Genomic DNA, 14,668 nt, shown 5'->3' on the forward strand with positions numbered 1-14,668 from the left:
TTATTACTTTTGGCAACATCTTTAAATGTCTGTACTAGCTTTGCCAAGTAGTTTTCACACGCTCTTAGATTAACTGCATCATGTAGTTAAAATGTTTCAGCTGATAATCCAGTCTTTACAGTCCGCCCCTGGGGCGCAGGACTCACTGAACCGCATCACGTGTAATCTATACACACACACACACACACACACACATGCTGTACACAATCACGTTTTTTAGCTCGCTCAGTCAGGTCGTCTGCTCTTAGACGGGAGTTGAACCAGAACAATAATGGAAGCAGCAGAGCAAAGACCTGTGCTTCCAGTCCCCCCACCCCCCTGAACACGCACTCTCTACTCCACAGCTGGCAGCGCTCTTTCTCTCCACGCTGCACCGCTCGCTCTTATGCAAGAGACAACAACACGTGTGCCCTTCCCATGTTTTTAAGTTGTGAGTCATATTTGTTCGTTTCTTTTGTCTCTGTCTCTTAGGGAGCCAGGGATTCTCCAGCCAAGCAGGATTCACAGACTTCCCCAACACTCCCGGCACCCCGACACTCGGAGAGTACTCCTCCTCTGGACCGCCACTCTCTTATCAGTCCGAGCAGGTTGGAACACCCCTCTCTCTTATGTAACATAACACATGAATGCATGTTCCTGTCCCCTCGCCTCTGGCCACAGTGACAGGAACCACTTTCTTCTGTGTTTGGCTGCACTCGCTGCGGTTTCCTTCACGGTCGAGTCCACAACAATGACCAGCAGAGTGTGAACCGACCCCGGCCAGAAGGCACTGAGCTTCCTTTACAACCGAGGCCTGAATGTGACTTGCTTTTCAACCAGTAGAGGCTAAAACCTATTAATAAAGACCAGAAATAACACTGAATATATGAGGGCTGTTCCCTTCTGTCGTTTGAATTGTGTTTGGCTGTTCAATACAATTATTGGAGTGTTCGTTCTGTGGCGTGATCCTGTTTTATGTGACAGTTTGTGTGTGCGCGGGGTGGTAAACACGGCTCCTTAGACAGCTTTACATCATCTAAGTAAAGCAGTTCTGACCTTGAAAACACTTTAATGTTTAAAGTTTAAAGTCCTGTTTTCAAGGTTCTTACAAACAGTAAGGTTTGTCTTTGATTTGTCACCCTGATGTAGAACGAAACATAATTTTGGTCTCTAATTTAACATCTAGCATCTAATTTAATGTGCAATAAACAATATACTGCATACACTGTATGTACTGTGTATACATGTGTAGTGTACCGCATCTGTGAGGTGCTGGAGAAGCTTGAAAAAGCACTTTCAAATGCTTAAAAAGTGCTTGACTTTGTCTTTAGAAAAGGTGCAGGAACCCTGTGACATACCATACGCTCATTATATCTACCATGTGTCAGACGTCATAGACCTTGAATCTTTGCTGCATGACGTTCTAAACTCTCACACACTCAACATGTTCAGCCGCGTGTTCAGGAAGTTATAACGTCTCCTGATATCACACAGACTTCTTCTGTCAACTCTGTGGACCGGGCTGATTCTCCGGTCTGGACCCAGGGAAGCAAAACGTTTGTTTACTCAAGGTCACGTTTGCTCACGTGAGATTTCTGGTTTCTAGTGTTTGGCCTCTCCACACACACAAAACTGTCAAACGTGCCGTCACGGTTAAGAACATTTGTGTCCGTGGATTAGTCGCCGGCACTGACTGTCTCGTCCTTCTGGTTGGTGAGTTCAGGTAAGAGCCTTTAGCTGAACCTGGAGTAGACAGCGTCCACTGAGAATACATCCGCTCACATGCCGAGCCACTAAACCACGTCACAGCCGTCTCAGGCAGCTGTGTGTGTCCTCTCTGCTGTCACACACTCCTGCTGCTCGGCCTCTTAAGAAAAGACCACGAGGGTGACGCCTCTGCACGCAGGGAAGTCAGTGTGTTGAACAACCTGTGATTTTTAAGACCATGAAATAAAGATTCTTCGTGTCTCGTGTCTCTTCCTGGTTTCAGGGGCCTCATTCTGGACGCATCGAACACGCCCATAACATCCTGCAACAGCAGCACAGTTCAGGCGTCCACGGTAATCAGAGTCTCGGGGACGCCGGCAGTCCGCTGACGCAGCGGAACGTGAATACCCAGAATTCCCGGCTGCAGAGCGAAGGCCCCTTTGTTCTGGGAGGCCCCGGAGCACCTGGAGGAGAGGGGGCGGATCACGCACTAGATGTGAGTGGACCGACCTGTTAAACATGAGCTCAGTCACTTTCACAGGACTCAAGGGGACTTTTGTTTTATCTGCTTCTGTCAAACCCAAAAAATATTCTTTAACATGTTTTATTCTTTCTCACTGAGTTAAATGAGACAATCGATAACCACTCTTACAGTGGACATGAAACTACAGCAGCTTATCTTAGCGTTAGCATAAAGACTGGAAACAAGTCTGGGTGGTTTTTGTAACCTTCTGTCAGATCAAGGCTAGTTTCTAATGTTTGTTCAGGTTGTTTCTCTCATAACTTCAGATCCAGGCGTCCAGTGACTAAAATCCTTCAGTCTGTTCAAATGTTGAGTTAAAAACCACCAAAATATAAAACATGTTCGGTAAAAAGTGTCTTAAAGGTGGATAAAACGTCATTTTATGAAGCTTCTTGCAGACAAACACAACGCCGACGTATGCACGTAATAATAAATGTCTCTGGTTTGAACATCGTTGGAAACATTTGGGGTAAAAACTCAACTAAAGATAAAGGTGTATCCCAGGGTTTGATGCTGGGTCCACTTCTTTTCTATAGTTTTTGTTAATGATCTTTAGTTTCTCCGACGCTCCGAGCTGCTGTTCACGTTCATTCAGTTTGTTTCTGTGATAAACTTCAGAGCCAGACGTTCAATGACTAAAATCCTTCATCTGCTTCAAGTATAGAGTTAAAAACCACCAAAATGTAAAACTTGTTTGGTAAAAAAGTGTCTTAAAACTGGATAAAACGTCCTTTTATGAAGCTTCTAGGAGACAAACAACGCTGACGTATGCACGCAATAATAAATGAAATTAAAAACTTCTGTGGTTTGAACATCGTTCTAAAGAACACAACTAAAGATAAAGGTGTACCCCAGGGTTTGATGCTGGGTCCACTTCTTTTCTATAGTTTTTGTTAATAGTCCTGAGTTTCTCCGACGCCTCCGAGCTGCTGTTCACGTTCGTTCAGCTTGTTTCTCTGGTAACTTCAGATCCAGGCGTCCAATGACTAAAATCCTTCAGACTGTTCAACTAAAGAGTTAAAAACCACCAAAATAAAAAACATTTTTGGTAAAAACGTGTCTTAAAACTGGAGGTGTACCCCAGGGTTTGATACTGGGTCCACTTCTTTTCGTTTTGTTAAAAATCTTTAGTTTCTTCGACGCTCCGAGCTGCTGTTCACATTTGTTTCTCTGATAACTTCAGATCCAGACCTCAAACGACTAAAATCTGCTTTAAATATTGAGTTAAAAAACACCAAAATGTAAAACATGTTTGGTAAAAAGTGTCTTAAAACCGGAATAAACGTCCTTTTATGAAGCTTCTAGGAGACAAACACAACGCTGACGTATGTCATAATATACGTCATAATAAATTAAATTACAAATGTCTCTGGTTTGAACATCTTTGGAAACATTTGGGATAAAAACACGACTAAAGATAAAGGTGTACCCCAGGGTTTGATGCTGGGTCCACTTCTTTTTTCTAGTTTTTTTTTTTAATAATCTTGAGTTTCTCCGACGCTCCGAGCTGCTGTTCACGTTCATTCAGTTTGTTTCTGTGATAAACTTCAGATCCAGACGTCTGAGACTAAAATCCTTCAGTCTGTTCAACTATAGAGATAAAGACCACTAAGATATAAAACATGTTCGGTAAAAAAGTGTCTTAAAGGTGGATAAAACGTCATTTTATGAAGCTTCTAGGAGACAAACAACGCTGACGTATGCACGCAATAATAAATGAAATTAAAAACTTCTGTGGTTTGAACATCGTTCTAAAGAACACGACTAAAGATAAAGGTGTACCCCAGGGTTTGATGCTGGGTCCACTTCTTTTCTCTAGTTTTGTTAATGATCTTGAGTTTCTCCGACGCTCCGAGCTGCTGTTCACGTTCATTCAGTTTGTTTCTCTGATAAACTTCAGATCCAGACGTTCAATGACTAAAATCGGCTTCAAATATAAAGTTAAAAACCACCAAAATCTCAAAAGTGTTTGTAAAATTGTGTCTTAAAACTGGATTAAAATGTCTCTTTATGAAGCGTCCGGCTGCACAAAGAGGATATGATGATGAATGATCTTCCTTTAATCTGTTTTAATTCTTCTGTTCAACTGTATGGAGATGATACTCCTTTATACTTCAATTTACCGCAAAACGAGATTTATAGTAATGTATAAACATGGAACATTTGTTTAGTGATTAATTGTGGAAGAATAAGATTATTCTTGTTTCAACATATTGGGAAAATTGTGGATAGTGTAAGAACACGACTAAACATAAAGGTGTACCTCAGGGTTCGACGCTCGGTCCACTTCTTTTCTGTTTTTGTTGTTTTAGTTCTTCTGTTCAACTATATGCAGATGATACTCGTTTATACCTAGAACGAGATTCATCTTAATGACTACACTTACATTTGTAACACAGGTTTAGTCTTTTTAATGTGGAAAAGTTTGATTTCTCTGGTTTGAACGTTGCTGGAAACATTTGAAATAATGTAAAAACACAATTCAACTAAATCTAGAACACAGCTTTTGTCGTTTTTTGGACATAAAATTGTACATTCGGTGTTTAATTCAATGTTTTATTCTCCGTCTGTCGTCAAGCTTCTCCCTGAGCTGACCAACCCGGACGAGCTGCTGTCGTACCTGGGCCCCCCCGACCTCCCCAACAACAGCAGCGACGACCTGCTGTCTCTGTTCGAGAACAACTGACCGCATTCATACTGTCACACAGTCACCTTCCAGCCTCTGCTTCTCTGAAGACGCCACCGTCTCTGTCGGCATCCACTTCTCGTGTGTGTGCGTGTGTGTGCGTGTGCATAAATGCGTGAGTGAGTGTGTGTGCGTGTATATGATTGTGTTTTTGTGTTTGTCTGTTTGAAGTGTCCTGCTGTACTTTGGAAACCTCCGGTGCAGTAAACGGGAACACATGAAGAATATAAGCGAAGATCCTGCAGACCAGCATTTTAAACTATAGCACAAACAAACACAGGCTGAAGGATTTGAATATACAGTATTTAATTTATAGATTGTATGAAGCTGAGGCGTGTTGTTGAGGAGTTTAACGGACACATTGATGCAGTGGTTCCCAAACCCTTTCTGTCGGGGCGCTCCTTTGCACACACACATTCCTGGTAGATTACTTCGTAACGCCGTATTTCTACTCTTACCTCATCGTCGCCAGAGTTGTAAAATCCTCTTTCGTAATGTTTTTATTTTTTTCTTTCAACCACCCTCGATATGACCTCGCAGTTTGGGAACCGCTGCATTAAAGGTTAAAGCTGGTGATTTGTTTTTATTTCACTTACTGTCGACTGATCCCATGAAAAGACTCTTTTTATTTCTCAGTTCCTTACGTCCTTGAATCCTTTCCTTACGTCCTCTCCTCGGGTCTTAGCCCCTCCCTCCTGAGACGTGAGCCGAGGACACGAGGAAGAGACACGAGGACGGAGGAGTCCAGGTAAAGGTGACATCCGTGCTTCTGACGGTCAAACCACATGAGCTGCGTACGCGGCGTGAACTGGCTGCCGCTGCTTTTTATGCTTTTGGTTTTTAGTGAAGCAGAAGATTGACAGGAAATGAGAGAGAGCGAGACGCAGCAAAGGGCAACAGTTAGGAGTCGACTCGGCCTCGGTATATGGGGTGTGCTTCATTCAGTTTGAACAGACTTAGAGTAGAAGTGACTGAAAATGAAATGTAATGAGAAAGAAGCCCCGCCCTCCTCAGCTGTCAGTCACTCGGGCAGGTGAGGTTTGGCCACAGACTGTATAAAAAACGGATGTAGCGTCTCCGTCAGGTCCGTTCTCTCAACTTGATCCACTCGTCCTCGCCTACGGGAGTCTCCATCTTGTCAGACTTTGACTCCGCCTAATTTCCTCTGACCAAAAAAGGGCATGTATGTGCATTGAGGGGAGGGGCGTACGTCCATCTGGTTGAAGTTTACCTCCGAGGAGAAGTGAGGGCCAGAGGCTAGCTGTCACTCAAGAGGCCACGCCCCTAATTATTCATAGTCTTAGGATAGCCTGTCTAAAGCAGTTATGGCATAATTTGTTAAGAAAAGTCATAGTATAGTGTCAAAAATATAAATACTATGGGGCGCGCTCATAGCTCCTCCTTTAACATGCAGCCACTAAAGAGGGGCCGTGCAGAGTCATCCGAGCAGCTGCACGTGTGCGGCACGTCCTCCAAGATGATGGTATCAACAGAACTGCTGTGCTGTCCGCGTTCGAGTCTGATTGGAAGTAAAATCGAAGCTTTATGCTGAAAACGAACCAAGCGGAGGCAGAACGCGGCCTGAGGCGAGCTGCCATGTGATTGAAAGAGCTGCTTGAGACCTGTAACACGTCAACCCAATTTAAAAAGAATGTATCACCGCTCGAAACTCACGATCTTTGCGCGTTTTCTGTGCATCTACATCTGACTGACTTCCTGTCTGTGGCTCCTTTAGTCATCTTGTGAAACTCACTCTAGTTTTTATCAAACTGAGGAAATTGTGCTTTTCTTGGGGACTACTTTCAGTGGCGAATTAAACCACATTTGTTGGTAGTTTGTGTTTCCATGGGATTTGTTGACAATAATAAAAATATCTTAAATCACCAAACTCAACCTTTTAATAGACCCAATCACAGTGTTTGTTTACAATAACTTCCAGGTAGTAAAACGCATTTCTGAGCAAACGTGGGCGAGAAACGACTGCTGTGCATATATTTCCCCCCTTAAATAAGGTCCCTTGGTGGTTTCTCATGTCATTGGAGTGCAACACATCCCATCTGCGACTGCAGAGAGGCTCAATGCGGCTGTTAATTTGTGACGTAACGCCCTTTAAAAATACGATTTCTTGGTACAAACCTCGTATTTCTACAGTGTTGTAGTGCTGTGTTCCCTGGTGTTTGAACAGATGAGTTAAAAAAACAAACTGTTATTTCTTTCCTATTAATTTAAATGTGACTCACTAAAGAAAGACAGTTGTTTGTAAACGTCTGGGATAATGTAAGACCACAACTAAGTATAAAGGTGTACCCCAGGGTTCGACGCTGGGGCCACTTAGTTTGTTTTTAATGATCTTCCTTTAATCTGTTCTAATTCTCTTCAACTATACGCAGATGATACTCAGTTATACTTTAGTTTACTGTAGAACAAGATTCATAGTTTAAACATCTTAGGAACATTTTGGATGATATACAACCACAACCAAGTATAAAGGTGTACCCCAGGGTTTGATGCTGGGTCCACTACGTTTGATTTGATCTTCCTTTAATCTGTTCTAATTCTCTTCAACTATACGCAGATGATACTTGTTTATACTTTAATTTACTACAGAACAAGATTTATAGTTTACATTTTTTGGATGATATAAAGCCAAAACTAAATATATTGGTGTACCCCAGGGTTCAACGCTGGGGCCACTTCTTTTTGTCTATTGTTTAAAAATAGAGAACACAGGTCGTATTTTGAAAGGGTGTTACGTCAGGCTTAACCGATCTATCGTAGAACATGAGGATGGTTGATTAGTTTCACTGATGCGTCGGCGTCGAGTCGGAGTTTATTATATATAAAAAACTAAAGATATCTTTATTAAAACCATCGAGCGTTCCCAAAAAGTTCTGTCCAACTGAGTGAAACCAAAGAGCACCTGAGTGAAACCATCTCTTTATCTGTAGCGCCACCGTCCCATTTCACGCGTTCGAACCCCAAATTGTAGACGCTTTTGTTCCTGTTTTGTTTTATTTCTACCTGGAAGTCATTGTTGCTGGTGTGGTTCGGTCCGTGCGGAGCGATGTAAGATAACGGGCAGCGGCCATTTTGTTGTTTCCCTCCGCTCGGTCGGCGTAAAAGAAAAAGATCCCCTCCACGAAAGGACAAAAATGAAGCCCCCTGATGTACAATAGACATTTTCCTTTTTTACTACGTGACGTTCGGGAGCGCGCTGAGGTTCATTGTATCTCTGACATCCTTCAGCACTGTGACATATATAAAAAAACCTCCCCGTCGTTTGGTCGCGCCCTCTATTGAAGGGTCCTGTAAATGAAAACAGCCGTGTGTCGTGGCATTTTCTGCCATCTGAACGCTTGTTTAGTATGTTTTAAAAAAAATCATTTGACATGTATTTAACCCACCATGAACACGGGTTTATGTACTGTATAATCAGCTGTTTTCATTAGAGAACGTGTGTGTATCAAATGAATTGTTAATCATGGTAATTTTAATGTTATTTAGTTGGATCATCGTCGGCACTGTATACAAACTGTATGTTAGAAGAGTATAAAGTGTAAAAAGGTCGTGTTACTAACGCATGTGTGGCGGGGAACAGTCCGCGGAGTCGTGCGGGGGAGAGATTATTATTCTGAATACCACTTTTTAAAGCTGGCGGTTTTTTCTACCACCCTCCAACGCGCCACCGAGAAACAGCGCTCTCTGCCGAGCGTCGAGCGTCACGACGACGTTATATTTGGAAACTATTTAACTGCGAAAATTTGCTAGGAAAAAAAAAAGAAGGTTTTTTTAAATATGTAAAAACTATTCCACATATTTTGTAACACATTGTAATTGCCATTATTTTCTATTTATTTTTTAATCATAATCTTCATTGTACCGACAGTTACCTTTGTCCCTTTGCTGGATCTCAGAATCAGAATTAAAAAATCACTTTATTTCACTGGTTTCAGACGCTTTTGTGTGTCGTGTCGCCTTGAGTTCATGTTTTTGTGTCGTGTCTCCACGGAGAGACTTTGTTTTGTGTCCGCGGTGAACGCAGAATCCAGAAAGTGACGATGCGTCGATGAAATCGGGGTCAAAACATCGGTTTCCTTCAGCGTGTGAGGGGCGACAAAGTGTAATGTAAGAAACAAATGTAAGAGGACGTAGAGAAAAGAAAAACATAATAAGGAAATTAAGCAACGAATAAAAAGACGTGTAAATAAAATAAATATAAGATAAAAACGTTAGAGAAGGACGTTTAAGTATGAGGCATAAAAAGAAGTTTAATACGTTTAATAAAAGATGAAAGAGGCAAAAAAACTAAGAAAAAAGGTTAAATTAAAGACAAATATATAAAAAATATAAGCAAATACAAAAGGCATAAAAAAGAAAAACTGTAGAAAAACAAAATATTACAAAATAAATAAATAGGATGAAAGTAAATTATTTAAGAAATACAGTTAATATAAGAAAATGTAAAATAAAATATATTTTTAAAAATTAGAAAAAAACTCCATTAAATAAAAAATGGAAGAAATATACAAGATATTTAAAAAATGCATTTAAGAAAAACAGTAAATATAAGAATACATGAAATAAAATATATTTTTAATAATTAAAAATAACTCATAGAAAATAATAAATAAAATAGCATTAAATATGAACAAACATGAGGCAATAAAAAAAGAAAAAGTTAATAGACATAAAATAAAAAAATATATACAAGATTAAAAAAACTGTTAAACAAAAAATGTAAATAAATAAATATAATATATTACTAAATATAAGAGAGACTCCATTAAAGAAAAACATTTATAAGAAGACATAAAATAAAATACAATAATATTTAAAAGATGAAAAAAAACTCATTACGGAAAAACAATGAAAAGGACGTACAAAATAAAATATGAACAAACATGAGACAAATTAAAAAAAAAAGAAAAACTGTTAAAAAATGAAATAAAAGGAGCATTAATAATATTAGTGTCATTGGTATTTTTGAAATACATATTTTTAATTAATATGGATTTTTAAATATATTGACTTCATCAAAGACACAAACAATAATAACAATAGCCTAAATATATAAATGTGTATATATATATGTAGGTACATATGTTGTTCAGTTGAGTCTGCAGACTTTCACACCGAAGCCCGTCTTCGTGGTCGCCGCCCCTCCCCCTCCCCCGGGCCGGTTGCCATGGAGACATCTCCCCATCACCACGCAGCAAACATGTCACACTCTCAGCCCCCGTCTGCTTTCCTATTGGTGCACGCAGAGGGGGAGGCTGCAGAAGGAAGGCTGCAGTGATTGGATCAGAGCGTCGAACACACACACACACGGTCACACACACACACACACACACACACAGAGCGAGCGCTTGCATCAGCACCAGCTCGCAGCAGCAGCAGCAGAGCGAGCGTGTGCGTCCTCAGCTCTAGCAGGAGATGGGGAACCCCAGAGTTTACTTCGACATCACGGTTGATGGAGCTGCAGCCGGCAGGATCATCATGGAGGTACAGACACACACACACACACACACACACACACACACACACACACACACACACACCTCGTAGTTTAAATCATATCTTTTAGGTGGATGTGTTGACGAAAGGCGCGGCTCTCTGACAGACGTGTTTATAGATGTGAGTGTCCTGATTATGGTTGAGCTGTGATTCAGTCGTTCACACACCAGCTGATGACAGATGCAGATAAATGTACTTTATTATTATTATTATTATTATTATTGTTATTGTTATTATTATTATTGTTGTTGTTGTTGTTATTGTTGCAGCAGCTTTAGAGTTTAGAACAACAGTCGAACGATGACTCACGGATGAAAAACAACAGAAATACAAATAAAAATAAACTAGAATTAAACGGCTTTTACAGAAGAACACAAATTTACACAAATACAGTTTGAAATGTAATAATTATATAAACTTTATATTTAAAAAACAATGAAAATGGAGAAATGCAACAAAGATAGACCGGCTGCATTTTATGTTTTTAACGTGAGTCTCCGTCTGAGCTTTTTGTGTCAAACTGTTGTTGTTGTTGTTGTTTCTGACACAAAAACTGAAACATCTTTTATTTTCACAGCTTCGGGCCGATGTTGTCCCCAAGACGGCAGGTGAGACTCAAAACAACAACAAAGAGACGCAAAACAACAACGAAGAGATGCAAAACAACGACACAGAGACGCAAAACAACTACAAAGAGATGCTAAACAACGACACAGAGATTCAAAACAACTACAAAGAGATGCAAAACAACTACAAAGAGACTCAAAACAACTACAAAGAGACTTAAAACAACTACAAAGAGACTCAAAACAACTACAAAGAGACTTAAAACAACTACAAAGAGACTCAAAACAACTACAAAGAGACTCAGAACAACTACAAAGAGACACAAAACAACTACAAAGAGACACAAAACAACTACAAAGAGACTCAAAACAACTACAAAGAGACGCAAAACAACTACAAAGAGACTCAAAACAACTACAAAGAGACACAAAACAACTACAGAGACCCACAAAACAGCAACAAAGAGACGCAAAACAACTACAAAGAGACTCAAAACAACAACAAAGAGACTCAAAACAACTACAAAGAGACACAAAACAGCTACAAAGAGATGCATACAACTACAAAGAGACTCAAAACAACAACAAAGAGACTCAAAACAACTACAAAGAGACACAAAACAGCTACAAAGAGACGCAAAACAACTACAAAGAGATGCATACAACAACAAAGAGACTCAAAACAACTACAAAGAGACACAAAACAACTACAAAGAGACACTTAAAACAACTACAAAGAGACGCAAAACAACTACAGAGACTCAACATGACATTGATGAACATCATTGATGCAGAAGAAGAAAGTACTCAAAAGCCCGTGTAGTGACTTTGAGCAGAGTTTATTAAATGGCGTTTAACGAAGTGACGCGTCTTTATTTACTCTACAGAAAACTTCCGCGCTCTCTGCACCGGAGAGAAAGGCTTCGGCTACAGGGGCTCCACGTTCCACCGCCTCATCCCGAAGTTCATGTGCCAGGTACGGTTGTTCCCGGAGCATCTCTGACTCTGTGACGCCTCTCTGAGCGCCCCGGGCCTTTTCCTGTTTCCCTCAGGGCGGAGACTTCACCAACCACAACGGGACCGGAGGCAAATCCATCTACGGGGAGAAGTTCCCCGACGAGAACTTCCAGCTGAAGCACAAAGGCTTGGGCACGCTGTCCATGGCTAACGCTGGACCCAACACCAACGGGTCCCAGTTCTTCATCTGCACAGGAGACACGAGCTGGTGAGCACACTTTGACCTTTGACCTTTGACCCCCGTGCCGCTACATTCAGGTGCATTCATTCGTCTCATGCACTCGTCTGCGTCTCTCTCTCTCTCTCCCCCCCCCCCTCTCTCTCTCTCTCTCTCTCCCCCCCCTCTCTCTCTCTCTCTCTCTCTCTCTCCCTCTCTGTCTCTCTCTCCCTCTCTCCCTCTCTCCCTCTCTCTCTCTCTCTGTCTCTCTCTCTCTCTCTCTCTCTCTCTCTCTCCCTCTCTCTCTCTGTCTCCCTCTCTCTCTCTCCCTCTCTCCCTCTCTCCCTCCTCTCTCTCTCTCTCTCTCTCTCTCTCTCTCTCTCTCTCTCTCCCCCCTCTCTCTCTCTCTCTCTCTCTCTCTCTCTCTCTCTCTCTCTCTCTCTCTCTCTCTCTCTCTCTCTCTCTCTGTCTCCCTCTCTCCTCTCTCTCCTCTCTCCTCTCTCTCTCCCTCTCTCTCTCCCTCTCTCTCTCTCTCTCTCTCTCTCTCTGTCTCTCTCTCTCTGTCTCTGTCTCTCTCCCTCTCTCTCTCTCTCTCTCTCACTCTCTCTCTCTCTCTCTCTCTCTCTGTCTCTCTCTCTCTGTCTCTGTCTCTCTCCCTCTCTGTCTCTCTCTCTCTCTCTCTCTCTCTCTCTCTCTCTCTCTCTCTCTCTCTCCAGGCTGAATGGGAAGCACGTGGTGTTCGGCACAGTTGTGGAGGGGCATTGACGTTGTCAAGGCGATGGATAAGCAGGGCACGAAGAGCGGCACTCCTAAAGCGAAGGTCGTCGTCGCTGATTGTGGTGAATTAAAATAGTTGTTCTGATGTTTAACACTTAATGTTCAGGAAGTAGAAACAGACACTTCCTCCTCTCAGATGTGTGTGTTGATGTTCACCGTGTCGTATTTGTACCTTAACCTCTGTTAACGAAACGATGCTGATGTAAATAAAACCATTTGAAAGCTTGTTCTGTGTGTGTGTGTGTGTGTCCTCTCTCCATGGACGTGCTCTGAGCCAACAGGGCCCTGGGCACAGCCCTGTCAGAGGCCCCCCACCCTGTCTACAAAGCAACAAGACACCCGAATCCAAAGAGGCGACTTTTAGTTGTTTTGTTTCTCTTTGAGGAGGTTTTGCATCTGTTTTTAGTCATTTTGCATCTTTTTGTGGTGGTTTTGCATCTGTTTTTAGTCATTTTGCATCTTTTTGTGGTGGTTTTGCATCTATTTTTAGTCATTTTGCATCTTTTTGTGGTGGTTTTGCATCTATTTTTAGTCATTTGCATCTTTTTGTGGGGTTTTGCATCTGTTTTTAGTCATTTTGCATCTTTTTGTGGTGGTTTTGCATCTATTTTTTAGTGATTTTGCATCTTTTTGTGCTGGTTTTGCATCTATTTTTAGTCATTGTGCATCTTTTTGTGCTGGTTTTGCATCTATTTTTAGTCATTTTACATCTTTTTGTGGTGGTTTTGCAGCTATTTTTAGTCATTTTGCATCTTTTTGTTGTGGTTTTGCATCTATTTTTAGTCATTTTGCATCTTTTTGTGGTGATTTTGCATCTATTTTTAGTCATTTTGCATCTTTTGTGGTGGTTTTGCATCTATTTTTAGGTCATTTTGCATCTTTTTGTGGTGGTTTTGCATCTATTTTTAGACATTTTGGCATCTTTTTGTGCTGGTTTTGCATCTACAGTTTATTAATGTCACGTGTGTTTTTCTCTCTCACATCTATTTAGAATATTTATTTGTGTCTTTGTCGTCCTTTTTTGTCTCTGTGGTTTTGCATCTACAGTTTTATTTTTTAATGTTGTGTGTTTTTCTCTCTCTCTCTCTAGTCATTTTACACCTTTTTAGAATAATTATTTGTATCTTTGTCCTTTTGTCTCTGTGGTTTTGTGTCTCTCTTCTATTCATTAATCACAACATTGTAATTTGATGCCGATGGGAACAAAACAACAGTCCTCACAATAAGGTTTCATTATTGCAGTTGACACATTTGACCAGTAGGCGTCACTGCAGGCATAAATAAAATACTACAGAGGTTAGATTACTGGAAATAAGACGATAAAATATCCTGGGACATAAAGCTTTTGACTGGTGGGAGGAGGAGGAGGAGGGGTTGTTTCGACTTGTGGTAGAAGAAAAATAAAGTTTTTCGAACATTAAAGCCTGTAAACATGTTTTAGACCTGACAAAGATCCAAATATATCCATTTAATCTCATTTCCTCGGACATTTCCACATGAGAACAGCTTCCTGAACTGAACCTCGCCCCTGAGTCTCGGTTGGTTTCTAACACGTTTGAACACGAATGCTTTCAGAGAGCTGAGCTCCACAGGAACCCGCCCGTCCTGTCCTCTCGTCGCTCCGCCTGTGGAGTCGTGCTGCCAACCAGCAGCTCCTCACATTTAACCCGGCCCTGCCTCCTTCCTATTGGTCCAGCCTTTTTAGAAGAACCCTGGCTGTGATTGGCCGCCGGCAGCCATTA

General features: G+C 41.3%; 2 protein-coding genes across 2 annotated transcripts in view; both read left to right on the top strand.

Annotated features, from left to right (window-relative positions):
• zmiz2 (zinc finger, MIZ-type containing 2) overlaps positions 1–8,787 on the top strand; it is a 34,738-nt gene extending 25,951 nt beyond the window's left edge. The window contains exons 18-20 of the mRNA XM_083929448.1: positions 472–587; positions 1,970–2,182; positions 4,788–8,787. Coding sequence (XP_083785574.1) covers positions 472–587; positions 1,970–2,182; positions 4,788–4,895 — 437 coding nt within the window. The 3' untranslated portion in view covers positions 4,896–8,787. The remainder of the gene's footprint in view (positions 1–471; positions 588–1,969; positions 2,183–4,787) is intronic.
• A 1,475-nt stretch (positions 8,788–10,262) lies between these two features.
• Positions 10,263–13,088, top strand: LOC310958486 (peptidyl-prolyl cis-trans isomerase F, mitochondrial-like). Its single transcript, XM_083929451.1, is given in 6 exon segments — positions 10,263–10,397; positions 10,987–11,017; positions 11,863–11,951; positions 12,028–12,200; positions 12,866–12,905; positions 12,907–13,088. Coding segments are annotated over 6 exon segments (498 nt in total). The 5' UTR covers positions 10,263–10,328; the 3' UTR covers positions 13,003–13,088.
• The last annotated feature ends 1,580 nt before the right edge of the window (positions 13,089–14,668 follow it).

Source organism: Echiichthys vipera (assembly GCF_963691815.1).
Source record: "Echiichthys vipera genome assembly, chromosome: 16".
NCBI lineage: Eukaryota > Metazoa > Chordata > Actinopteri > Perciformes > Trachinidae > Echiichthys > Echiichthys vipera.